The sequence below is a fragment of the Sus scrofa genome, chromosome 2, assembly GCF_054392235.1.
Source record: "Sus scrofa isolate SSC_HxYL_T2T_F1_AM1 chromosome 2, Sscrofa_HxYL_maternal_Yorkshire_Landrace_v2.0, whole genome shotgun sequence".
NCBI lineage: Eukaryota > Metazoa > Chordata > Mammalia > Artiodactyla > Suidae > Sus > Sus scrofa.
In genome coordinates this window covers 13,599,778-13,625,814 of record NC_139384.1, presented here as the reverse complement: position 1 = coordinate 13,625,814, position 26,037 = coordinate 13,599,778, and the positions used below count along the sequence as shown (strand labels likewise).

Here is a 26,037-nt window from a genome sequence, read left to right as displayed (position 1 = left end):
ACCATCTCACTGCCTAGAGAAATACAGGAGGAAAATGCCAGTGGCATGCCTGGAGCTTTTTTTCTTCTGTTGAATTATGTTAAGATCAATTCCCAAAAGTGAGATCAGTGGGTCCAAAGGTAATAATATTTTCAAGGCTCTCGTTACATGGTACTAGATTGTTTTCAGAGTTTTGCACACTGCTTCCAAAGACGGAGGAGCACAGATTTCGTCCAACCTTGCCAGCACCGGGTGATGGTGTTTGTAAATTCCACTAATTTAATAAGTATGAAAGGGTTTCTCCATACTGCTTTCATTTGCATCTCTTTGATCACTAACCAGCTGAACTATTTTCCAAGTATTTGTTTACTCTCTGCTTGTCCTCTTGGGTGAGGTAGTGGTCCGCATCCTTTACCTGTTTATCTGTTGGAGTCTTGAGGCCTTTCTTATCAATGTAAATGAGGAATTTAAGAGTTGATAAATATTAATCACCTGCCAGCCCGACTTGGCCATCGGAGGCTTCTGAGCAGGGGGGTGGGCACATATCAGAACTACGGCTTGGGAAGATTAATTTTGAGATGAATTGAGGAAAGTGGGCCCAGAGACAGAGAATCTGTCAGTAGGCTATTGGACTCCATCCTGAAGCAGAGGGAATGAGCAAGAGGGTCCCTGCCCCCACACTAGAGCCTGTGGCTCTTGGCATTTCTCCCAACAGTACCTTCACTCCCCCTTGCAAATTCAGTGGCTTCAGCCCATGGAACTGGAGGGGAAAGGGATTGCTGTGTCCTGTTCACTCATTATGCAGGAAAGAAAAGTGTTACCCACGGAGGATCCCACAGTGAGGGGATGCCATAAGCAACTTCCTTATCCAGTGTCTCCAAAGTAGGTGAGAGTGGGGTGGAAATTAGCACAGCAGGGTAGGGGAGTCATCAGTCTTTCACCCTATAGTATGGGTTCCCAGACTAATGGAGTCTAAGGCAACTCATCCAATAGCCACCCCCAGGCAAGGCTTCCCCATACCGCCCCACACCCACCATCCATCCCAGACTTTCGGGCCATTGTTGGGTATCAGCAGGACCAGCAGCACCTTGCACCATGATCGTTTGATCAGCATCTTCCCACTAGATTGCAGGTCCCAAAGGTCAGCCACATGTGCTGAGTGCCTTCTCTGGGGTGGGCTGTGCCAGGTGCATGAAATAAACAAAGTCAAAGAAGATAGGGAGTTTCCACTGTGGCGCAGTGGGTTAATGATCTGGCTGGTCTCTGTGGAGACGCTGGTTCAATTCCCTCCTCTGGGAACTTCCCCATGAGGCAGGTTCAGAGAAGACATGGACCCTGCACTCAGCGAATTCACAGAGGCTCTCTTTACTGGAAAGAGCACTGAAGCAGACACAACAGGACCCAACCAATAGACCTCCAGGGAGCCAAAATGCTGACTTTTGGTCATGACAGGCATGGAGCTTCATGAAAGAAGGAAAGACCCAGACAGACCTGGATTCAGAGCCTAGCTCCATGGCTTCCTAGGCATGTCATCTTTGGGGAGAGGTGGGGTGGGACACACTTGCAGCATGTGAACGTTGTGGGGCCAGGGAATCCATTGAACTCAAGCCAGGGCAGGGAGCAGGACACAGCAGTGACAACACCGGATCCTTAACCGGCTGCGCCATAAGGGAATGCCCCTAGTTATGTCACCTTAGATGAAGCCACATGACCTCTTGGTCCCGCTGCCCTTCATATTTGCAGGATCAGGGCAGAGTACAAATAGAGGTTCTGGTACCAAAGACTGAGCAGTACCTCTGCACCCGCACTGGTGGATGCTGGGCAAGCCCCGCCCACGAGGTACCCCTAGCCTCCTACCATACCAACAGTTCTCTTTTGTGTTCTTCAAAGGAATCTGACGTTGGAAGGCTAGGTTCAAATCCAGAAAAATCTGACTCCTTGGGGTTCTACGCAGAAATATAGCCATCTCCTCTTTTCTTCCAAAACAGAGCTCCGTCCCAAATGAGGGGCCTCACCAAACATGCTTGGGAATGTCCCACCCACACCTCCGAGCTCTGCCCACACCCCCGCTGCCCCTCAGCTGCCCTAGGAGTACACACACTGGCAGAAAGATAGATGGAGAACATGCCCACACTGGCCCTAGCAGTGGACTTGGGCCATTTGAGCAAGTGATTCCAGGGTCCTGGATACCCAAAGTGTGGTCTTAAAAGAGGAATGGAGGCTCCCAGAGGACACATCCCCTTGGTCTCACGGACTTTTTGCCTCCTGGAGGGATGCTGGATGGAGAAGGACAAAGCCAAACCCTCTAAAGTGTGGCACCCACTGGAGTTCCCATTGTGGCACAGCAGAAATGAATCCAACTAGTATCCATAAGGATGCAGATTCAATCCCCGACCTCGCTCAGGGGAGGATCTGGCATTGTCGTGAGCTGTGGTGTAGATCGCAGACACAGCTCAGATCCCTCATTGCTGTGACTGTGGCGTAGGCTGACAACTGTAGCTGCAATTTGACCCATAGCTTGGGAACTGTCATATGCCGCAAGTGCAGCCCTAAAAGGCAAAAATTAAAAAGAAGAAAGTGTGGCACTGAGGACAAGACCCTTCTTGCCCAGATCTAAAATTAGTACTACCTCTCTGAGTTTGTAGCTCCATCTGTAAAAAAAAAGGGGGGGATATTAATAGACATCTCCCCTCAGAGAGCTGCTCTGAATGTTAAATGAGCCAATACACATAAATTTATAATATGAAGCAGGCAGTTAATAACGGCCAGTTATTATAATAGAGATGGACAGAGACCCTAGAAACCAAGCAGGGAAGGAAAAAGCGTGCTTGGACACCCTTGCCCTTTAAGTGAATTTAGTTTCGTTTTTCTTCCCTGTTTTTATTTATTCATTTATTTATTTATTTTGGCCCTCAGAAGTCATGCAGAAGTTCCAGGGCCAGGGATCAAACCCCTGCCAGAGCTATAACCAGAGCCACAGGAGTGACAGTACTGGATCCTCAAACTGCTGAGCCACAATGGGAACTCCTCTGGGTCCTTTCTAAAACAGGGAAGAGGAGTTTCCTCGTGGCTCAGCGGGTTAAGGACCCAACATTGTCTCTGTGATGATACGTGTTCAATCTCTGGCCTCGCTCAGTGGGTTAAGGATCTGGCATTACCACAGGCTGTGGCATAGAGATAGGGCAGATGTGGCTTGGATATGGTGTTACCATGGCTGTGGCATAGGATGCAGCTGCAGCCCTGATTGGATCTGTGGCCTGGGAACTTCCAAATGCCACCGGTACAGCCTTAAATAAATACATGAAGAAAAAAAGAAGAAAGAAAGAAAGAGCGAATGAACAAACCTGGAGAAGAGCCCTTCCCCATCAGGCCAGGCAGAGTAAGAGCTGGAACACAGGCAAGGTTCTAGAGGGCAAGTCCAGGTCCAGCTCTTTCCCCTCCCTCCAGAGTATTCGATCATTGACAGGTCAAGGGCAGGCCTGGTGGTCAGTGGGAGTGCGGAGGGGCCCAGAGCAGGGCCTGCGGGACGCCCTAAAACTTCTGATCTCCCTCTGGAGTCCACATCACCAGCCCAGAGCTGGGAAGGTGGAGACAGCATAGAATCTAGCTGAGGGGTTTCATTTTCAGTGGCTTCTGATTCCAGAGTCTCAGAGAAAGGAGGATGTCACCAAGTCACGGCTTTGGAAGACTTTTTAAGAGTATTGAGTCCAAGATGTACCTTTCGATAATGGGGAGCCCGAAGCCCAGAGAGGAAAGAGGTCTGTTACCCAGTCTTTCGGAGGAAAGAGTCTAAGCTAGAACTCAAGACATCTAATTCAGGTCTGGGTTGCTATTGTCACACTGAGCAGACAGGGGGAGGGGGAGATGTGGACCCCCCCCACACACACACACATACACACACAGTGGTAGGTTCTAAGAACCAACTCCCAGGGAACTCCCATTGTGGCTCAGCAGTTAAGAACACGACTAGTACCCATGTGGATGTGGGTTTGATCCCCGGCCTCACTCAGTGGGTCAAGGATCTGGCATGGCCATGGCTGTGGCATAGGCCGGCAGCTGCAGCTCCAGTTGATTCAACTCCCAGCCTGGGAACTTCCAAATGCTGCAGGTGTGGCTTTAAAAAAAAAAAAAAAAAAAAAAAAAAAGAACTGACTCCCAGACCCAACTCCGCCCCTCACGACTTCTGAGACCTCAGGTCATAACTTTCCTTTCTGCCTCTAAATGGCAACATCTATTTCTTCAGGTTGCTGTTAGGCTAAACAAGACAATTTATACTAATATTATCAGCATTTATTGAGCACAGGGTCATCCTCTTGGTTAGGTTCTTTCATGCTTTATCTCATTTAATCCTTGAATAGCCCAATGAGCTGAGAACTACTATTGCCCCCTCCTTCCAATTTTCTGGATGAGAAAACTAAAACTTAACAAACGGAAACACCTAGAGTTCCTGTCATGGCTCAGAGGTTAACGAACTCGACTAGTATCCATGAGGATGCGGGTTCAATTCCTGGCCTCACTCAGTGGATAAAGGATCCAGCGTTGCCTTGAGCTGTGGCGTAGATTGCAGATGCAGCTTGGATCCCACTTTGCTGTGGCTGTGGTGTAGGCCAGCAGCTACAGCTCTGATTAGACCCCTAGCCTGGGAACATCCATATGTTTTGGGTGGTGCAGCCCGAAAGAAAGAAAGAAAGAAAGAAAGAGAGAGAGAGAGAGAGAGAGAGAGAGAGAAAGAAAGAAAGAAGGAAGGAAGAAAAGAAAGAAAGAAAGAAAGAAAGAAAGAAAGAAAGAAAGAAAGAAAGAAAGAAAGAAAGAAAGGAAAGAAAAAAGAAAGAAAGAAAGAAAGAAAGAAAGAAAGAAAGAAAGAAAGAAAGAAAGAAAGAAAGAAAGAAAGAAAGAAAAGAAAGAAAGAAAGAAAAGAAAAAACTGAAATGCCTTGCCCAAGGTTGTGTAGCCAAGTGAGCAGCAGAGCCAGGGCATGAACCCAGCAAAGTCTCTGCTCTTTGACCACCTAGTCACCTCATATGCTGACTGTCAAGTGTCCTACAGTGAAAGTGCCAAACAGGTGGAGAAAAGAACCAGGGAAGTTCTGTGGCCTTAGTAGATGGTGTCCCCCAGAAGGAAGAGGGGTCCTGGGTGTCACACTGAGAGTAGGGGTGTTGGGAATAAGTGGGAACTCATAGATGAAGTTAAAATTCATCTAGTTTGAGTCAATGTTCTGCTTCATCTACATAACCTCTTTCCCGAAGCTTGCAGCTCTCCACTCAATGAATCCTCCTTCTCAGGGAAAATCCATCCTCAACCCATTTTCCTAAGATCCCTGGCTTCCCTTGGGGCTGTAGATCCACCCGTAGCCACCAGAGGGCGGTCTAGCTCTGTGGCAAGTCCTGAGTACACAGTACTCGCCTGTACCTGGCCAAGTGTCCAGCCAGCAAGGGACCTAAATGCCCTAAGGCACAACCCTGCTACCTCTGCCTTGGTTACATCAGTGCACTCCCTTAGATCTCAAAAAGGCTAACTGCAGAAGTTGAGCTCGATCAGACATGGTGTCTGATTCTACTGAGATAAAGACCTTAAGAATCACCACCAAAACAGTAATGACAACAGCTACCACCACAGACACTGGTGAGAACCTCATTTTACTAAGCACTTTCTCATACCTCGACTGGCTGGAGATTTGCTGTGTCAGCTGAAGCTTATGAGTAAGTGGTATCATTCCATTGTACAGATGAGGAAACAGGCACCAGGAAAGGGAGTAATGGGCTTAGGGTCACCTAGAAGGACTCTGGTCTTCAGGGAGCACTCTTCAATTCTCTGCCTGTCTGGAGGGGGCTTGTGGGGTGGAAGGACTGCAAATGTGGATAGGGAGAGGGTCAGGATGCTCTACTGGGAAGACCAAATGCATTGAGGTATTTCCTGTAAACTGAGACCAGCCATCCACGCGCCATTCACCCATCCAGCAGTGTTCATTGAGCACCTGCTGGGGACAAAGACGGATGAGAGGAATTTCCTGGCCTCAAAAAGCTGGCAGTCTAGTAGAGGAAAGTGGTGAATCAGCAGATGATTATAGGGAATGAACGCCCGTAGAGTGGGGTACCGGCAGAGAGATTTTTGACCGTCTAGGGCACACTCAAGTTCGGGGTGTCTCTTGGGGCTTCCAGGCCTGTTCTTCAGAATTATTGTCAGGGTTACCCCCTTTCCCGCACCTCACCCCAGGATGGGGGCTCCCTCCCAGCTTCGGGTCCTTGCCTGTGTTGGGGGGCCCAGGGGTCCCACACCCCCCGCACCCTTCTCAGAAGAGCGCCAGCCCAGGGAGCCGATGACAGCACACACCTGAGTCAGCCCGCCGCCCACCCGCCCCTCAGCGTCTGTCTCCGCATCTTGTGATATTTCGCTCCCCGGGAGCCAGCCCCACTGCGCTCCGGAGGCAGCTCGGCAAACAAACCCAGCGACAGATTGTGCCGCGGCTCATTCCGGGGAAGCACGCCAAATCCCACCCTGCTACCCCCAACACTCCCTCCCCACCGCCCCCTCCAGGCACTCCTCTCCGGAGCGGGCGCGCTCGGTAGGGTGGGTCCCGGGAAACGCTGCCTTCTAGAGATGGGAGGGGGACGAGGACAGGAGCCCCAGAGACGCCCGCTTTCCACTCCTGCCTTGCCTGAGCAAAAGACGGGCAGGGAAAGGAAATTTAAGGGTTGCGAGGGCCCGGGAGTCCAGGAAGGGCAGAGGCTGGAACCAGCAGGGGGCGCCCGAGCGTCCAAGTGCAAGAGGGCTGGGAGCCGACTCCCGAGACAAGGTAGAAAGGGAGATAGAGACAAGAGACGCAGAAATGGAGAGACAGGGAGGCATAAGGACAGAATGGAAGCGACAGAGACACGGACAGAAAGTGAGAGAGAAAAGACAATGATAGAAAAAGGCAGATGTATAAAGGAAGGAAATGGCAGGGAGAGGGTAAAGACGGGAGGGAAAAGAGAGTCGGAAACCATAAAATATGAATAAGAGTGGGGGGGAGAAAAGGAGAGAAATCGAATGAGAACGAGGGAAGAATGACATTATGGATGGAACAGAGAATGAATGGGACAATGAGATTAGCATTTATAAAGCGCCGACTGTGTGCCAGGCGCTGCGTTGGGCTCTGCGCAGACGGGAGAGGAGGAGCTAGAGAGGCAGGCAGAGGGGCGAAGGGTTTCCTTTCTTCGCTCGCAGGAGCGGCCGCCCGGGACTCCAGCTCTTCCTCGGGCCGGGCCGGGTTTCGCGCAGATGGCCCTGGCACCGGCCGTACGCGCCGCTCTAGCAACCCGAACCTGGCCTGCGCCGTTTGGCCATGGTTCCCGAAGCGGCTACACTGAGGGGCCCGCGCCTGTCCCGCGCCGGGGCGGTTCCCAAGGTCTGGATGCCCGAAGCTCTGGACCAGGTCAAGGCCAGGGTGATCTGCATCGCCACCTTTGATAGGAAACGCTTAGGTCGCCGGTATCGCCCCGAATGAGGCCACCAGGGGCGCAAGGGGCCCCGAAAAGATCAGAATGCATCCCTCTTTAAAAGGAAGTAGAAGCTCCCGTGAAGCCATCGCTCTCCTCCCACCTTTGAGTCTTCTGTCCTCTTCGCGGGCGATGAGACACACGCGTACCCAACTTGCACCCGCTTGCCAGTGCATTAAGGGGCATACACACGCCGAAGCACACGTACCCTGGCCACCCGTCCCCAAGCGCACTCGCACCAAAGTCACAGCCGCATGTTTCCCACCAGCACAGACACACATGCTGGCGGGCACTCCAGCGGCTCATCCGTTCGCACACTCACGTGCCCCTGCTTCCTCCGGCCTGTATAAAAGATAACGTGCAAGCACCCAGTCACACCTGCACAAGAGTCCTTGCGCGCGCGTGCACGCTCACATGCCCTCGATCCTGCATCCACAAACTCTTGCACATACTATTCTTATAGTCGCACACACCGGCTTTGGGGTCTGGGAACGGAAGGCAAAGTGAAGTCTTAGAGCCCTCCCAGAGGAGAGAAAGGGTGGAAGCCTAGGCTTCGGTGCCGGTGCCGGAGACCTGGGACCCGGGAGCCCATCTCCTCAGGGAAAGTTGGGAGGAGGGAACTGGGCAAGTCCACGGGGTTCCCTTACGCTACCGCACCCCCTCAGGAAGGGATTTCTCTAGAAGCGTGGCTCCGCGAGGGCGGCAGCGTAGAGTCCTCCGGGTCCCCCAAGAAAGGGAGGGGGCCGGTATGGAGGGGGCTATAAAGCCGCTCCCTCCGCCTAGTGGTCAGGAAAGGGTTAAGTCGGGAAGCTAGGAAGCGAGGGAGGAGCCAGCGAGTGCGGGAAGGAGGGGGGTGGTTAGGAAGAGCTTCCTCGCTGTCCCCACTCTCCCTCGGCGAGCAGCCGGGGCGCACGGACCGACGGACTGACGGACCCGCGCGCTGCCTGCGCTGCTGGGGGGCGCGGGCACCCGGCGTCGACGGCCAGCTCCAGCCCTCCCCGCCCCGTCGCGCCCCGCCCCGTCCCGTCGGGGCCGATGGCTCCCCCCGAGGTTCGCCACCCAGGGGGCGCAGGGTAGAGCGCCGCGGCCCGGCCACACAGCCCGGGGACTCCCGGGCCCTCCCGGAGCCCCGCGGAGTCCCCGCCGTCCGTCTGGCGGGCTCAGGGAGCGAGTGGGAGCGCCCTCCCCCCGCCGCCCCCTCCCCCGAGCGTCGAGACAAGATGCTGCCCGGGCTCAGGAGCCTGCTGCAAGGTAGGGACCCCAGCCTGCGGGAGGGCGGAGAGCATCCTGGGGAGGGGAGCTGGGCGCCCCCTCCCCCAGGGCGCGAGGGTGGGGCAGTAGTGGGGGTGGGGGTAGCTTTGGAGCGAGAAAAGCTTAGCCCCGGCCCCGCTCCCGCCCCAGAGCTTCCGGCTGGACCAGCGTTCTCGCCTGCCGGGCTGTGCCGGGAGCTCGTGACCGAGGGGGGAAGCAAGGGGCAGGCGGACCGGCCCAGGAGTAGGGGTGGGGGTGGGGAGGGAAGCTCAGGTTCCGCTGTCCCAGCTCCACCTGCTACGGGGGACGCTGAGGACTCGGGCCGGCTGTGGAAGCGCCGACTCAGCAACTTCTGCCCCGTGCCTCAGCACTTTCCAGTCACCTGGGAAGATGGGGGTGAGGGTAGGGGGCTGGCTGGGAGCATAGGGGGCTCCGAGGGAAAGCCTAGTGGCCTTCCCTGGTAGAACGGATGGAGGACGCTAGAAGGGGGATAGTTCTACGGATTGAGTGACCGATTGAGTGACGGACAGACAAGGGTGTGGGCCACGGATTGGGGGTGGGGAAGGGGTCAGAGGGAGGGGGCTAGGAAGGGGCCAGTCAAAGATGGAGAGAGTGGTGAGGAGAGGAAGATGGGGTGGGGGGAATAAAGGTTAGACGGGAAAAGCTTGGAGGAAATTGAGACCCTGGAAGGGCGGAGGAAGAAGGAAGGAGAAGGGAGACCAGCTTAGGGGAGGGATGGAGAGAAGACTGGGGACGTGGACCCAGAATCTGAGGGGTGGGAAGAATGGGGAAGAGAATGAGGGCTGGGATTCTAGGGTTGGAAGGAAAATGGAGTGGGACGATCCAAAACCCAGAAGCCAGAGGAGGATGGGCATGGTGGCTAGACTTGGGGTGTCAGGAACAGGGGAGGAGGATCAGGCTGAGCGCTAGGGTTGGGGGTGGGAAAACCAGAGGTGGGAAGAGGGGCTGGGGTTGAGCAGGCTGGGGATGGGGGCTGGAAAGGAAGGAAAGAAGAGAAAGGGATGGGAAAGAGAGACCAGCGGGGGGGCTGCCCAGGGATGAGACAAAGAGACTTCTGGTAACCACTTCCACGTGGGAAGGGAGCCCTCCATTTCCAAAGCGCCTGCCTGTCACATCCCTTCTCCCAGGGAGTGGCCAGTGGGCCTGCCCCTGGGCTCTGAGCATAGGACATTGGGGGCAGCTGTGAGTGGAAAGGGGGAGGACACTCAAGTGGGGTGCCAGCCTCTGAGGGTGGGCACCCTGGCTGGCTCCATGCTGCCATTTATATCTCTGGGCCCTGTCGTCGGATCCTGCTGCCACCACCGCCACGGTGGCTTGCTTATTTTGGGGTGTTACATTCTGGCAGAGTGAGAAGCTGTTTGCAGCAGCTCTAAACCCCCGTCACCCGCGTCAGTGCCTCCCCAGGCCCCTGCGTCACTGGCATCGCCACCACCTCCGTGCTGCTCCTCGGCTCCCACCTCCTCAGCCCCTGCCCCCTCAGCATCTGCCTGGCAGGGCCCAGCCCTTCCTGGCTTTTAGGATGTGGAGCTGTTGCTTTTGGTCTGGGACCCTGTGTCCCTCCTTCAGAGCCAAAGGCCTTGACTCCCTTTCCAGGGAACACTTTCCTGAGGCCGTTCTGCCCTGTGAGTTGGTACCCCGGCTCTTGCCTCTATGCCACGTCCATCTGCTTCCTCCTCAAGTTCTTTCTTTCATGGGGGTCTCTGAACAAAAGGGTAGTTCCAGGGCTGAGAACTTCGTTTGGGAGCCTCGGTGCTCCAGGGTGATAGCCCAGAGTCCTCGACAATGGTCCCTGCATGAATGGATCTTTTTTGGCTCTGGGCACCTCAGCCTTCCGGGATCAATACCTTGTTCTGGCCTCTCTCCGTCCCCTCTTTGGGTCAGTTCTGGCCGCCTCTTCTGGACACTGGTCATCTCTTTCTGACTCCCAGATGGGCTGTCTCTTAGAACCTCTACGGTGTGGAGCCCAAGAGGGGAAAGCTGCAGAGAGCCTGGGTCCCTTCGTAGCCTTGACTCTGAACAGCACAACAAGCCTGGTGTCATTGCTGGCCCAGCCCTGTGCACCTGGGTGTAATTTCCATCCTCCCTTTACTTTGAGCGCAGCAACGCTCACACTCGGGGGTGGTTTCTGTGGATGATGAGGTTCTCCCAAAGACAGAGCGTCCCTTTGGACCTGAATTTGTCCAGTGTGGGTTCCGCCCGGTCCTAGCTACATGGCCTGAGGCAACTCCTTTCATGTTCGTGAGCCTCCCTCCCCTTCTCTGCAACCTGGAGGCCACAGTATTGATCTCACAGGGATCACTGTGTTGTATTCTGTGCATAAAGACATGTGTGAATACAGTGGCTGGCACACAGTAGGTGCTTAATAACAGATGGTTTCTGCCCATCCCTGCGCTATGCTCCCCTGCCACTCTAGCCATCACCTGCTGACTTTAGAGAAAGAAAAAAAAAAAAAAAAAAAGGAAGAGGAAAGAGATAGGAGGGGATGAGCGGAGAGGGTGGGGGAGGCTGTGACAGGGGCTTTCCTTGGCCCAGATAGTAGTAGGGATGAAATGAAGCCTTCGAGAAAGATGTTGAAGGCAGATGGACAGAGATTCGAGTCAGGAGGCCTGGGCTGCTCGCTCAGAAATGGACCCTCCCCTTCCCCAGCCCTCCATGGTGTTGCCTGTGAAATAAGGGGTTTGCTCCTGATGGCCAATGAGGTGTCCCCCCTCCTCCCCACCACACCCTGTTCCCGCTCTGACAGGGAGCATCTGGCCCCAGTTTTTGCCAGGGATTCACAAAAAAAAAGGGGCCGGGAGAGGAGCTGAGGTCCTGGGGGAGAAAGAGAAGACACGGGCCTGGAGGGAAGGAGTGATGGTGAAAAGCCTAGAGGAGCAGGGGGTGGGGAGCGGATGGTGGCGAGAAGGAAAAGGGCACACACTGGGCAGGGGCGGAGGGCGGAGGAAGGAGAGAAAGGCACAGCTCACCAGGCCCTGCCGCCTCTGCCCAGGAGCTCTCCAGCCAGGCCTGGGGGCAGAGCGATCCAGAGCCCCCCACCTTCCCCTCCTCCTTGCTTCCAGTGAGAGCCGCAGCCTGAATTATGGATGAGGCTCCTTGGGTTACAGCTGCTTTGCACGGCCGCGAGGGCCAGAAATGGCAACAGAGTCACTGTTACGCAGCAGCTGTCATGTTGGGGCCCCCTACTCAGGGCCCCTCCTCAGAGAGCCGGCAGGAAGCACTGTCTTGGCCATGGGGAGGGGGCATGGGGAAAGAAGAGAGGAGCCTCCTAAGGTGGGCAAGCAGGGGGCCCGGGAGTTGTGTGTCAGAGGGATGCGAGGGGCTCGTGCCAGCCCCTGCTGAGCTCGGCCTCAAGGCTGAAAGAGACCCTGGTGTCAGGGCACTGGCTCCTGACCCCCGAGCACTCTGGGATTGCACATCCTTCCCCGTGCCTCCCCGGGGGGGAACAGTCAGCCCTAGAGCCTGGGGAAAGAGCTCCATAATCCTCCCGAGGGCTGGCGGCCTTCTGAATGCACACTCTGTGAGCTTGTGGATAAGGGGTGGGATTAAGGGATCAGAGAGGGATTTGGCTTTCTCTGGTGTCAAGTCCTTGGGGAAGGGAGCTCAGAGGGTGACTCCACCAGGAAGGGAAGTGCTTTGGCCAATCATCAAGAGACTGCTTTCTGGTCTTCGCTCTGCCAACCACTTTGCTGTGTGACCTTGGGCAAGTCACTTGCCCTCTCTGAGCCCCAGCTGTCACCTGGAAGGAACCAGAGTTTGAACCAGGCAGATAAACCTGGAGGATTTTTCAGCTCTGAGATCTCGCATTCTGAGCCCTAAGCCTCAGCCCTCCAGAAACCCACCCAGGGCTCCCTACCAGGCTGCTGCACCCCACCCCTGCCTGGTTTGGTTGAGGGGTGAGAGACATGCTCCTCCACCCCACGTGGCTCTGAAAAACTCGGGAGGAGAAAGTAATCGTGAAACACCGCACGGGGGAGGGGTGAGAAGGGCCGAGAAAGGCGGAGGTGGTGTGAACGAATGGAACAGCAGCCGCTGTGTCACTGAGTATTACATCACACCCAGCCTACACACGCACGGGGCCCGGCACTCACACACACGCGGAGGACCCCGACACACACTTGCACGCACCGACACACACTTGCACGCACCGGCGCAGCGCGGGGAGGAGCCAGGGACGCTGGTGATGGGGTGGGCCAGGTCGGCGTGGGAATGGGGTCCCCCACCCTGCACTTTCGTGTTCCCCCACAGCAGGAGGCACAGCCGAGCATCCGTGATGCCCACACCACACGCGGGGCCTGTCGGCACCCTGTGCCCACCATGCACTCAGCAGCGCTTCATGTCGAGAGCACCAGGCTCACGTACACATTTACACACGGCAGCCTTTGACATGGGTGTCTCTGAAAGTCACAGACTCCTCAGTCTCTCCCCCTGGGTCTCTGAACCCCTGAGAGCCCAGGATCTCGGGTCCCTGGGTCCAAGGGCATGAACTTCCTCTGCCTTTTATAGGCCTAGCACCTTGCTCAGAGCAGGAAGTGCTCATTGCACGTGGGCCCAGGGAATGACGGTCTGGCTTTGGGGCGCAGGCTTCCCTTCCCCCTGGCAAACCTGCCAGAAGAATATCTCCAGATTCACATGGAAGTCATGATAAAGGGTGAAGGTCAAGCTGGTCCCAGCCCAGAACTTTATCAGCTGCAGTGAGAGTCAGAAATCCAGGAACCAGGAGGGATGGAGGGCCCCACAGTCCTGCTGTAGCTCGGGGATGCTGGGGCCTGGACAGCACTCTTTAACCCCTAGGCCCTTGGGCCTCTCTGGGCCTGTCCCTCCATCTGTATCATAAGAAGATTGGATCATAGCCACCCTTCAAAAGTTACTTTGAGGAGTTCTTCTGTGGCTTCCACGTGCCACGGGTGCAGCCAAAAAAAAAAAAAATTATTGTTTTAAAAGTTACTTTGAAAAAAAAGCTTAAGTGACTTTGAATGAGAAGAGCCTGGGGCATAAAATGCAGATTCCTGGGCCATCCCCCAGGAATGCTGATTCTGCACCGCCAAGGGAGTGGTATTCTTTCCAGGACCCCCGGCTGATTCTGTTGCAGGTGGCTGGTGTCCCCAATTAGAGACGAACTCCCACCGGTCCCTAAGATCCCTTTCAGTCTGGACCCTCGAGGGAGGAGGCTCTGTGGTCACCAGGGGGCCAGACAGAGGGCCGTTTTACGTGGGCCTTAGCTTCACAGAGGGTCTCAAGTTAGTTCCACCAGTTCTCAAATGGACTCGATTTTGGTCCCCAGGCACTATCTGGCAATGCCTGGAGACATTTTGGTCATTGTTATGGAGGTGGGGGAGCTGTGCGACACATCCAGTGGGTAAAGGACAGGGATGCTGCTGAACACCCTCCATAGGAGACTCTCAGACTGCCCCCCACACCAAGCACTCCCCACCCAACTCTCCAGACCAAAGCTGAGAAGCCCTGCCAGTCAACATGACCCAACCTACCATCGTGAAAACAGGAGTGAACAACTTTCCCCAAATAACTTTCAACCTATCACGGTGCTTCCTACAATGTCCTCTTGGCATCTCTCCATTTTCTTTAACATACCAGGAGCCTAAAAAAGCCAAGGTGGCCAGGGCATCTTGCAAGTCTGAGGTGGCACCCAGAACCACCTCCCCCCCCACCCCACTTGGGGCTCCCCACAAGGGTTGGGGGTGGTTGGGCTCCCGGGGCTGGTGCTCCCACCCCCACAGCCCGCCCAGAGAGGCCTCCCCTCTGTCTCCCCACAGGTCCCGCCTCAGCCTGCCTCCTGCTGATGCTCCTGGCCCTGCCCCCAGCAGCCCCCAGCTGCCCCATGCTCTGTACCTGCTACGCATCCCCGCCCACCGTGAGCTGCCAGGCCAACAACTTCTCATCGGTGCCGCTGTCCCTGCCGCCCAGCACGCAGCGCCTCTTCCTGCAAAACAACCTCATCCGCACACTGCGGCCTGGCACATTCGGGCCCAACCTGCTCACCCTGTGGCTCTTCTCCAACAACCTCTCCACCATCTACCCGGGCACCTTCCGCCACCTGCAGGCGCTGGAGGAGCTGGACCTGGGCGACAACCGGCACCTGCGCTCTCTGGAGCCCGACACCTTCCAGGGCCTGGAGCGGCTGCAGTCGCTGCACCTGTACCGCTGTCAGCTCAGCAGCCTGCCTGGCAACATCTTCCGCGGCCTGGTCAGCCTGCAGTATCTCTACCTCCAGGAGAACAGCCTGCTCCACCTCCAGGTGAGCCAGTCCCACTGGATGGACGGACACACACACACACACACAGAGTCCTCTTCTGCTTTCCTCTCTCCCGGGGCCTCTTGGCTCCACTGTTTCTGGGTACAAGGCGGGGTCACCCTTCCTGCCTTAGGGTCTCAGCACCTCTATTTCTCTGTCCCTTTTCTAAGTTTCTGTCCCTCCCACTTTCCCCTTCCTTTTGCCTCTTCCGACCACCTCTCTCTGTCACTAACTCCCCAACCCCCCATCTGACTCCCTCTGCCTGTCTGTCTGTCTCTCTCTTTCTGTCCCTCCCTGTCTCACTCACCAACTTGCCTCCCCCATCTGTCTCCTTCTGCCTCTTCTGTCTGTCTCCCTTCACTCGCCCACTCCACACACACCCCCATGTCTGTCTGGGTGTGTGTGTGTGTGTCTCTTTCTGGGATCTCTCCTTTCCCCCTGGTTTGCCTTCGGGGGACTCTGCCTTTCCCCAGGCGCCGCAGCCCGAAGGCCCCATGGTGGCTTTTCTCACCCACCCCCCACACACCCTCCCACGTCATGGGGAGGTGGAGCCAGAGGGCAGAGCCGCTGCAATGGGTATCCCATAGAAGGTTCCTCCTCGCTCCACCTTGCTGGGTGGTGGGAGAGGGAGAAACCTACCCTTTCTAGATTCCATCCCCCAAATCTATTACTGCCTCAGTGCAACAGAAAGAAAAAAAGAGTAAACAGCCGTTAAGTGGCTGGAAAATGGATTCTCTGAAAACGGAAGGAATAACAGTCATTGCTATTTATTGTTATTATTATTGATCTAAATATTGTTTATTGTTGTTGTTACACTGTTTGACAGTCAGATCGTCCCGTTCTGTTTCCCCAGGAAGCAGTAACACACCCTCCAAACCACTCTGGGAGAAAATTCCCTCTCAGCAATGTGGGCTCTGGGCAGCCAAAGTCTCCCCTCTCCCCACACTCAGCTTGGAAGGCGCTTCCTCCTCCCCCTCCTGGGTTGCGGCCTAACTGGTCACCAATGTATGGAGTTGATGCTGATAATAATAACAATAGCAATAATAATTTAACATTCACTGAGCACCCAGTATGAGCTTGGTGCTGAGAAAAGGGCAGTGAACAAAACAGACAAAACTCCTGCCTTCACAGAGTATGGTCTAGTGGTGGAGAGAAACGAGAAGTAAAATATATAGTATGTCGGGAAGATATGTTGGATGTTATCATTATTACATTAGTATTATTTGTGTTATCATTATTACATAAATAATAATAATAATAGCCCACTAGCGCCTAGCAGGCACGCTTGGGTAAGGACTTTACAGGTGACAACTCTACCATTTACAAGTGTGTGACATTTTTAACCTCCCCAAGCCTCAGTTTTTCCATCTCTAAAATGGGAGTAGGAGTTCCCGTGGTGGCGCAGTGGTTAACGAATCCGACTAGGAACCATGAGGTTGCGGGTTCGGTCCCTGGCCTCGCTCAGTGGGTTAAGGATCTGGCGTTGCTGTGAGCTGTGGTGTAGGTTGCAGACACGGCTCGGATCCCCCGTTGCTGTGGCTCTGGCGTAGGCCGGTGGCTACAGCTCCGATTCGACCCCTAGCCTGGGAATCTCCATATGCCGCGGGAGCGGCCCAAGAAATAGCTAAAAAGACAAAAATAAATAAAAAATAAATAAAAATAAAATAAAATGGGGGTAGCCATAGCACCATCTTCTAGGGATTTTATAAGCATTAAGTGCACGAGTAATTTGTAAAGCACTTGGAATACTGCTTGGCGTACAGGCAGAACTCTATACATGCTTGTTAAAATGCTATTTTAAAAAGAGAAACACGCCTCATTTAACATGAAGTCTCAGTGAAATGGCCCGTGTTGGACCCTGTCTTGGAGATGTGGGCCAGCTTCCTTTGTTTTGTTTTGTTTATTTATATTTTCCGCTGTACAGCCTGGGGACCATGTTACACATACATGTATACATGTTTTTTCCTCCCATTGTTGTGTTGCGATATAAGTATCTAGACATAGTTCTCAGTGCTACACAGCAGGATCTCATTGTAAATCCATTCCAAGAACAATAGTTTGCATCCATTAACCCCACACTCCCGATCCCTCCCACTACCCCCCCCCGCCCCCCCGGGAACCACAAGTCTATTCTCCAAGTCCATGATTTTCCTTTCTGTGGACATGTTCATTTGTGCTGGATATTAGATTCCTCAGCTTCCTAACTTTGTACCCCATGGTTCCCAAAGTGTGCTAAGCCACTTCATCTCATTTCTACAGCCCAGGTGGGACACTGTTTACACCTCTTTACAGATGAGGAACTGAGACCAAGGATCCCAAAGCCTTTGTCTCTTTCCCTCTTTTTTTTTTTTTTTTCCTTTGCTTTTTAGGGCTGCACCCAGAGCATACAGAAGTTCCCAGGCTAGGGGTCGAATATACAGCTGCAGCTGCTGGGCTGTGGCCTGCGCCACAGCCACAGCAACGCCAGATCGGAGCCGAGTCTGCTACCTCCACCACAGCTCATGGCAGTACGGGGTCCTTAAACCCACTGAGCAGGGCCAGGGATCAAACCCGCATCCTCATGGATACTAGTCAGGTTCATTACCCCTGAGCCACAATGGGAACGCCCCCCAAAGCTTTTGTCTCTTAAACCATTGTCCGTGTGACTGGGGCTTATGGGTTCTCAGCATCATGTCAAACCTCACAACCAGCTGGCTGTGGGATCGGTTAGGGGCAGTCGGGGCATAGAATGAAGTTTCTGAGGCCACCCAACCAAGAAGAGCTGGTGGCACTTGAGCCTTTGTGGTCTGACGACCTTGCAGGCCATTTTCCTCACTCAGAACGTTCCACTGGCGTCTGATCAGGTGCAGGGGCAATGGCACTCAGAAGTACAGCAGTGCAGGCTGATTTTTGAAAAGCACACGGCTAGTGTCTGCCAAGCCCAAGTTCAAAGTCCGCCTCCCATGTGACTTTGGAATAATTACTGAATTTCTCTCCATCTCATCTCCATTTCTTTTTTCTTTTCCCAAAATAGCTGTCATGACACCTCCTTTTCTTTATCTGTAAAAAAGCAATCATAATACTACTAAATAATACTCATCTAAGGAGTTTTATAGTAATTAAAATTTAGTACAGGGCAATGTCAATATATGGGTGCTATTTTCTCACTTATTTAGCTGTAGGCAAGTTGTGTCGCAGGACCCCTCCAAACCTCAGTTTTTTCATCCTTAAGATGGGAATAGTACAAATAATGCCTTCCATACAGAACAGCAGTAAAGAGTAAATGAGTTCGTATACATGAAGCACATAGTTCAGTGCTGAATAAATTTTGTCATCATGATCTGATTCTTCATCACAAATGGCAGCCAGGGGTTGGGGACAGGAAAGACCTGGGCAAGGGGGACCTTGAGTGGACGCTGGGGACTTCTGAAATGGGAAGTGTTGGCTCTGCACACCCCTGGCATGAATGGTACGGAGCATCATGGGAAGGAAGCATCTTCACACCTGGCCCTTTATAGAAGAGAAAGAAAAAGACAGCCCCTGCCTGTGAACTGCCGGGAGAAACTAGGCTGGGAGATGCCACAGGCAGGTGAGGAAGCATGCGGGCTGGGGTGCGATCCACAGAGAGCAGGTGTGACCCAAGATGGAGCCGGGCCTGCCCTGAGAAGGGAGCTCTGGAGGAGGGAAGAGGACCATGGCTTTTCAGGATGAGGATGGTGGAAATGGGGTGCGGCAGAGGTTCTCACGGACTGTCCGCTAGATGCCAGGCACCGTGCCACATGCATTCATCACAGGTCCCTATGGAGCACCCACTGCATGCCAGGCAGTGTTTTGGGTGCCAGGGATTCAGGAGTGAAGGAAAACCAGTATCCTTGCTCTTCTGGAGCACATTTCTTACTGGAATGGAACCAGAAGAGAGAGACATCCATCCCTCTTTTAATCATTAGAGCAGCCTGCCTGGCGGTAAAGAATAGTCTTTACATTCAGGCAGATTTGATTTGCTCTGTGGCTTTGGGCAGTTTACTTCACCACTCTGAGCCTCAGTGGACCCCTGATCTGTGAAATGGAGAAAATGACCTGTACCTCGAGGGTTTGTTGTGAGGATTAAAGGAGATGCTGCTTGAAAACATATGCAATCCAGAGTAAGCATCATGTCCCCCACTCAACAGCTGAGGACACTGAGGCTCAGAGAAGTTAAGGTCAAGGTCACCCACCTCAAAAGGAGCACAGCTGAGAATTAGCCCAGGTCTGTCTCACTCCAGAGCACAGCTGTTCAGAGCCCTGTCTCCAGAGTTCACATCTGCATTCCACTATATAGTAGCTGTTGAACCTAGGCCGGTCACTTGCCTTCTCTGAGCCTCCCTCTCCTAAACTCTGAAAGGGAAGAATAGTATCATTGGGGAGTTCCTTTTGTGGCTTATTGGAAATGAACCCAACTAGTATCCCTGAGGACACAGGTTGGATCCCTGGCCTCTCTCAGTGGGTTAAGGATCCGGCATTGCCATGAGCTGAGGTGTAGGTCGCAGACGTGGCTCGGATCTAATATTGCTGTGGCTGTGGTGTAGGCCAGCCGCTATAGCTCTGATTGGACCCCTAGCCTGCAAACCTCCATATGCTGTGGATGCGGCCCTAAAAACACCAAAAAAAAAAAAAAAAAAAAAAAAAAAAAAGAGTAGTATTATCGGCTTCCTAGGGCTGTGATGATTCAGTTACTACATGGGATCCGTGGAGCACAGGGCTTGGCACATGGTGAGCGCTTAGTTAGTCAGCTGCTGACGCAATTGATGGCGATGATACCCAGCGTAGATCGGTGAACACTGAGTGGGGGTGCCTGGCACAGAGTAGACACTCGATACAGTTTTGTTGAATGAATGAGGTACATTCCAGAGCTCACTTGCTCATTAATATCAGATGAGGATGGATCTTAATGATCAACGACCTCACTTCCTTTGTTTCGCAGATGAAAAAAAAAACAAAAAAAAAAAACTGAGGCTCAGAGAGGTGCCTGGAGCTGCTCAAGGTCACGCAGCCCAGCCGCTGATTTGATTAGTGCAGGAGACTGGAGCTAGGAAGTTGGAGGGAGGCAAGGTTAAGAACAGGATGCTGTCCAGGGAAGGGGGCAGAGATGCTGCATTGAGATTCCAAATGGATGCGGAGAGCTGTGAACCGGCCAGGGAGGTGAGGGAAATGTGGTTTTCAAAATGGAAGAGGATGACTTTAGCAGACGCTCTCTGCCCAGAGGGAGGGGGTGATAGGGAGGGTGGGGTGGGGAGGGCGAGGGCTGTGAAAGTCAAGAGCTTATTAATGCACAGAGAACAGTTTTAATGGGGTGGAGAGAGGAAGGACCGGATTTGAAAGCTGCAGTAGGATTTGGCAGCAGCTTGGACGGGGGGGAGTGGGGAGTGGACCCCCAGACTGAGGCTCTGAGAAGGGAGAGTCAGGACTTTTGCAGAGGGACAAAAGGGAATGAGAGGAGATTGGACACAAGGAATTCTGTAGCCCCCAGTTGGGGCTGTGGGTTCAAGGTGCCTACATTCCCTAGGATCTCTGGACTTTTGGTCTCCCCTTCCTGATGGCCCCGAGTCCCCATAGTGCCCACTATCTCTGCTCCTCCGACTGCCCCCCTCCCCGCCTTATTGATCCTTGGACCAGGTATCCTGGGTGCATCCTACTCTTGCTGATACTCATAAAAAAAAGTGAAGCCCTAATTAGGTGTCTCTGGATGGGCCAGGATGAAAAGGACAAGGGCATCAGGCCAAGTTGGGCCAGGCTAAGGCTACGGAGGTGCCGGGAGCCCACTGGAGACCTGAGCTGGGCAAGGGGTGGTGGCAGCAGGGGGTAAAGAACGCTGGTGTCAGAGGGAGCCGAGAAGGTGGAGGGGGACGGATCTTAATGTGGCCAAGAGGAGGGATCTTGGCAGGCTCAGTTCCTGTAGCGGAGAGGGCGGAAGCCAGATGGGAGGGGGCGAGAAAACGCAGGAGCACAGGAAGGTGGAGGCTGTGGGTGTGGGCCGGGAGTCAACGCCCTCCCCCAACCTGAGCGCCTGCGACCAGGCTCCTGGGTGGGGTGGGAGGATCATCTCCCCAGGCAGGGAAGGGTGGGAGAGCCATAGCCGGGGGACAGGACCCCAGGGTGAGCTGGCTTGAGCACAGAGGATGCTTCTGTCCTCCAGAACCAGACCTCATGGGTCTGCCCATTGGCCACAGTGATGTCCTCCACAAGAGGGGAGGACCTCAGTGCTAGAATCTGGTCCCCTCTCTGACAAGCCCTTCATCTCCCTGGATCTTAGTGCTCTCCTCTTAAAAAAAAAAAAAAAAAAAAAAAAAAAAGACAAGGCAGGTGTACCCAGAAGTGCTAACTCCCAAATCTGGTTGACCATCACCAATACTTTGGTGAACTGGTTAAAATGCATAGCCCAGCGCCACCCCCACCGCCCCCCCCCCCCCATGGAGCATACGCGCTCCTCTACTTGCTGAACCATGGTTCAGGGTCCTTCCAGCACTAACATGGTCTGACTCAAACTCCCCAGCCTTGGGCAGGTGCATAGTCCCTCTCAGGGGGACAGTGATGCAGAGCCTGGAATAGCGGGCTTCCTCCCCTTCTCCAGTTGCCTCTGGGCAGGGTGGTGGTGGTGGTGGTGGAGCTGACAATTGGTCCCCTTAATATCTCAGCCCAGTAGCCAAATTTTGGGGCCCCAGGAAGCTCCTTTGTTAGAAGAAAGGGACAGGACCTAATTCTAACTGAGTCCCTATTGTCATAGTAACCACCATTTATTGATGGGTGTCTACATGCCCACCAGGTTCTGAATCCTTTCATGATCTCATATAACCCTCCCTCAGCCTGCTGAGAGGGTTGTTTTCTGAAGTATACATAATGGGGAAACTTAGGCTCAGTGAGGCTAAATAACTTGCCCAAAGTAACGTGGCTGGGAAGAAGGCAAGCTAGATTTGAACCCAGACTTTGCTGACTCGCAAGCCTATGGGCTTCACCTTTGGACCAAATCCCAATGTGCCAGGCCCTGTGCCCAGCATCTCACCTATCTGATCTCTATGTGGATTGTCTTCTTTAATCCTCAGAACAAACCCAGGAAGAGATACACTTACCTGCATTTTATAGATGAAGAAACAGATTGCTGGCTTGGCCAAGTTCACAGTAATGGCTAACTCATAGAATGCCCAACATATTGATATATGTTGCTTCAGAGTTCCCGTGGTGGCTCAGCAGTAACGAACCCGACTAGTATCCATAAGGATGCAGGTTCGATCCCTGGCCTCATTCAGTGGGTTAAGATCTGGCGTTGCCATGGCTGTGGTATAGGCCAGCAGCTTCAGCTCTGATTCGATCCCTAGCCTGGGAACTTCCATGTGCAGTGGATGCAGCCCTAAAAACAGACAAAAAAAAAGAAAACATGTTGCTTCATTTAATCGCCACACCTTACAGATGAAGAAACTGAGTCACGGGGATGTGGAGTGACTCGCTCAAGTGACAGCTAATGATAGGGCCAGGATTTGAAGTCAGGAAGTCTGCAGGCTTAGGCAAACCAGGGGTTCTTATTCTCCAAGCGTGGTCCTCCCACCAGTAGTAGCAGCAGCACCTGGGATCTTGTAGAGACAAACAGAATCTTTCCCCACCTCCCCAGACCTGCTGAATCAGAAACTCCATGGAGTTCCCGTCGTGGCGCAGTGGTTAACGAATCCGACTAGGAACCATGAGGTTGCGGGTTCGGTCCCTGCCCTTGCTCCGTGGGTTAACGATCCGGCGTTGCCGTGAGCTGTGGTGTAGGTTGCAGGCGCGGCTCGGATCCCGCGTTGCTGTGGCTCTGGCGTAGGCTGGTGGCTACAGCTCCGATTCCACCCCTAGCCTGGGAACCTCCATATGCTGCGGGAGCGGCCCAAGAAATAGCAACAACAACAACCACCACCACAACAACAACAAAAAAGAGAGACAAAAGACAAAAAACAAAAAAAAGAAAAAAAAAAAAAGAAACTCCAGGGGCAGGGCTCAGGGAACAGCAGGGGACTCTGACGCACCCCCGAGTTTTAAGAACTATATTGCCTGTCTCAACATTAACTTCTAAGCAGGTTAGAGGGAGTTCCTGTTGTGGCTCCGTGGTTAACGAACCCGACTAGGAACCATGAGGTTGCAGGTTCGATCCCTGGCCTCGCTCCGGGGGTTAGTGATCCGGCATTGCCATGAGCTGTGGTGTAGGTCGCAGATGTGGCTTGGATCCCAAGTTGCTGTGGCTGTGGCATAGGCCAGCAGCTACAGCTCCGATAAGACCCCTAGCCTGGGAACCTTCATATGCGGCCCTTAAAAAAAAAAAAAAAGGCAAAAATATATAAATAAATAAACAGGTTAGAGGAGGAGCTCCCCTGTGGCTCAGTGGGTTAAGGACCTGGTGCTGTTATTGCAGCGGCTCAGGTCGCTGCTATGGCGCAGGTTCGAACGCTGGCCCGGGGAACTCCCGTGTGCTGCAGGGTCGGCCCTCCTAAAAAATAATTTAGAGGAGGCAGGATTCGAACCCAGGACTCTAAGAATCAGGTCAAACTCTTTGTAGTCTATCATCTATCATAACGCTCCCCTTCTTTCCTGGATTTCTTCTTTCCCTGTCTCAAGACCACTCTATTCTTCTCGCCTCCCTAACCCCCAAAGGATGACCTGTTCGCGGACCTGGCCAACCTGAGCCACCTCTTCCTCCACGGGAACCGCCTGCGGCTGCTCACGGAGCACGTGTTCCGCGGCCTGGGCAGCCTAGACCGGCTGCTGCTGCACGGGAACCGGCTGCAGGGCGTGCACCGCGCGGCCTTCCGCGGCCTCAGCCGCCTCACCATCCTCTACCTGTTCAACAACAGCCTGGCCTCGCTGCCCGGCGAGGCGCTCGCCGACCTGCCGGCGCTCGAGTTCCTACGGCTCAACGCCAACCCCTGGGCGTGCGACTGCCGCGCGCGGCCGCTCTGGGCCTGGTTCCAGCGCGCGCGCGTGTCCAGCTCCGACGTGACCTGCGCCACCCCTCCGGAGCGTCAGGGCCGCGACCTGCGCACCCTCCGCGAGGCCGACTTCCAGGCCTGCCCGCCCGCCGCGCCCACGCGGCCGGGCAGTCGCGCCCGCGGCAACAGCTCGTCCAACCACCTGTACGGGGTGGCCGAGGCCGGGGCGCCCCCCGCCGACCCCTCTACCCTCTACCGAGACCTGCCGGCCGAAGACCCGCGGGGGCGCCAGGGCGGGGACGCTCCCACCGAGGACGACTACTGGGGGGGCTACGGGGGCGAGGACCAGCGGGGCGAGCAGACGTGCCCCGGCGCTGCCTGCCAGGCGCCCCCGGACTCCCGCGGCCCCGCGCTCTCGGCGCGGCTCCCCACCCCTCTGCTTTGCCTCTTGCTGCTGGCGCCCCACCACCTCTGACTGCGGTGCTGTGACTGAAGAGGCCAGTGTGTTCCCCTCCTGCCCCCTTCCCTCATCCCCCATGCGGCTCTGGCCCAATCCCCGCCCCGGCCTTGTGGCCTTGCTGCCTTCTTTCCTCGCCCAGGTCCTCTCTTCCCCAGGACCAGGCCACCGCTCCCCGCCTCCCGGGCTGCTGGCTTACGGCAGCCCCAGGAGGACCTGTCTGGCGGCTCAGCCCTGTTCGGCCCATCTCTGGCCATTAACCGATCCCATCCCAAGGCTGGGGTGGGCGCCCCAGGCAGCCGCTGACCCCTTTTCCCAGCGCCCACCGTGGACTCGGAGGGGCTTTGTCTGCAGAGCATCTTCCACCAGCAGAGCCTTTGGAAGCTCCCGGGGCGGGAGCCCCCCACCCCCACCCCCAGGAGCCCTTTGAAGGGATGCTTCAGCCGGGGCCAGGCCAACACTAGGCCCCCGCTTATCCTAGCCATCCTCAGCCTCCCGACACTGGAGAAATACTTTTCTCCTAAGTCTACCCTGGACACTTTTTAGGGTGCCTGGAGAGAACTTTCGTCTCCACCACGGCCCCTGTGTGGTGAAGATCAACAGAAGTTGTTTGGGGAAAAAAAAAAATTTATTAAAAAATTCTATTATTTTATGTTCTGTTAAGATTTGTTGGCTCAGGACCTCCAACGTGGCAGGGGGTGGGGTTAGAACCATCAGGCTTTCAGGACCAGGAGGGTTAGAAAAAGGGGAGCCATTCTGCACCATCACAGTGCTTCTTGCTCTTCACCCCGTGATGAGGAGCTGAAGCCGGAGGAAGGGGGGGTGTGACTCTGGAATCTCAGGCAGGCGGGGTGAAATCTGACAGCCAGGAGTGGATGCTGATGGCACCTCCCCTCCCCATTTGTCCAGAAGCAGCAGCTACAGCCGACCCTGAGTTGTCTGTGCCAGAGGAGCTAAGCCTGGAGACAGTCTCCATCCTGGCTAATGGTTCTCTTCCAGGCCCTGTTCCTTTAGGAAAGAAGAGCAGTGACCACTTTTCCCTACAAGGAGGAGTAGCATGGACAGGCATGGTCACAGCCAGCCCAAACATGGCTTTGGGTAAATCTGAAAAAGCTACCTTTTCCCCAGGGGAAGCCAGCCCCATACTAGAGCAAACACTTTAGCAAACAGAGCCTAAGGCTGCATTTCAGCTCACAACTGCCCCCCTCAGCTGACTACCCTTGTGCAGTGTACAGCCTACATAGCTGTACACAGCAATCCTGTAGACAAATGATCTCTTTCCTTTGGCTCCTATGAGGTAGAAGGCAGCAGGGAGGAGTCAGGTCAGAGAAGCAGTTCTCTAGGCAGGTTAGAAGAGAAACCAAGGGGCCAGGGTGATCAGAGGGACAGGAAATCCACGCTGGAATGTTTTGTTGGCTTGAGGTATGATCAGAAGTTTCATCTTGTGTGTGGAGGAGAGGATGGGGACAGGAAAGAGCCCTGGCTAAGAAGGACTTGAATGAGTCTCATCTGATAGAAGCAATTGGGGAAAGGTTTGATGGTTTAAATTTAGGGTTAAAGATCTAACTTGGGGAGTTCTCATTGTGGCTCAGCAGGTTAAGAACCCGACTAGTCTCCATGAGGATGCAGGTTTGAACCCTGGGCTTGATCAGTGGGTTAAGGATCCAGCATTGCTGTGAGCTGTGGCATAGTTTGCAG

At 54.4% G+C, this 26,037-nt stretch overlaps 1 protein-coding gene across 2 annotated transcripts; it reads left to right on the top strand.

Annotated features, from left to right (window-relative positions):
• The first annotated feature begins 8,325 nt into the window (after positions 1–8,325).
• On the top strand, positions 8,326–24,991 carry RTN4RL2 (reticulon 4 receptor like 2). Of its 2 annotated transcripts, none has more exons than XM_021083037.2 (3): positions 8,326–8,705; positions 14,498–14,979; positions 23,608–24,991. In XM_021083037.2, exons 1-3 carry the CDS (start codon positions 8,675–8,677, stop codon positions 24,355–24,357), a joined length of 1,263 nt encoding a protein of 420 aa, XP_020938696.1. In that variant the 5' UTR covers positions 8,326–8,674; the 3' UTR covers positions 24,358–24,991. The 2 variants fall into 2 exon arrangements, 1 of the variants encoding a protein (XP_020938696.1); XR_014836590.1 differs by lacking the exon at positions 23,608–24,991 and adding an exon at positions 17,518–19,941 and having other exon boundaries at positions 8,480–8,705; positions 14,498–16,383.
• The last annotated feature ends 1,046 nt before the right edge of the window (positions 24,992–26,037 follow it).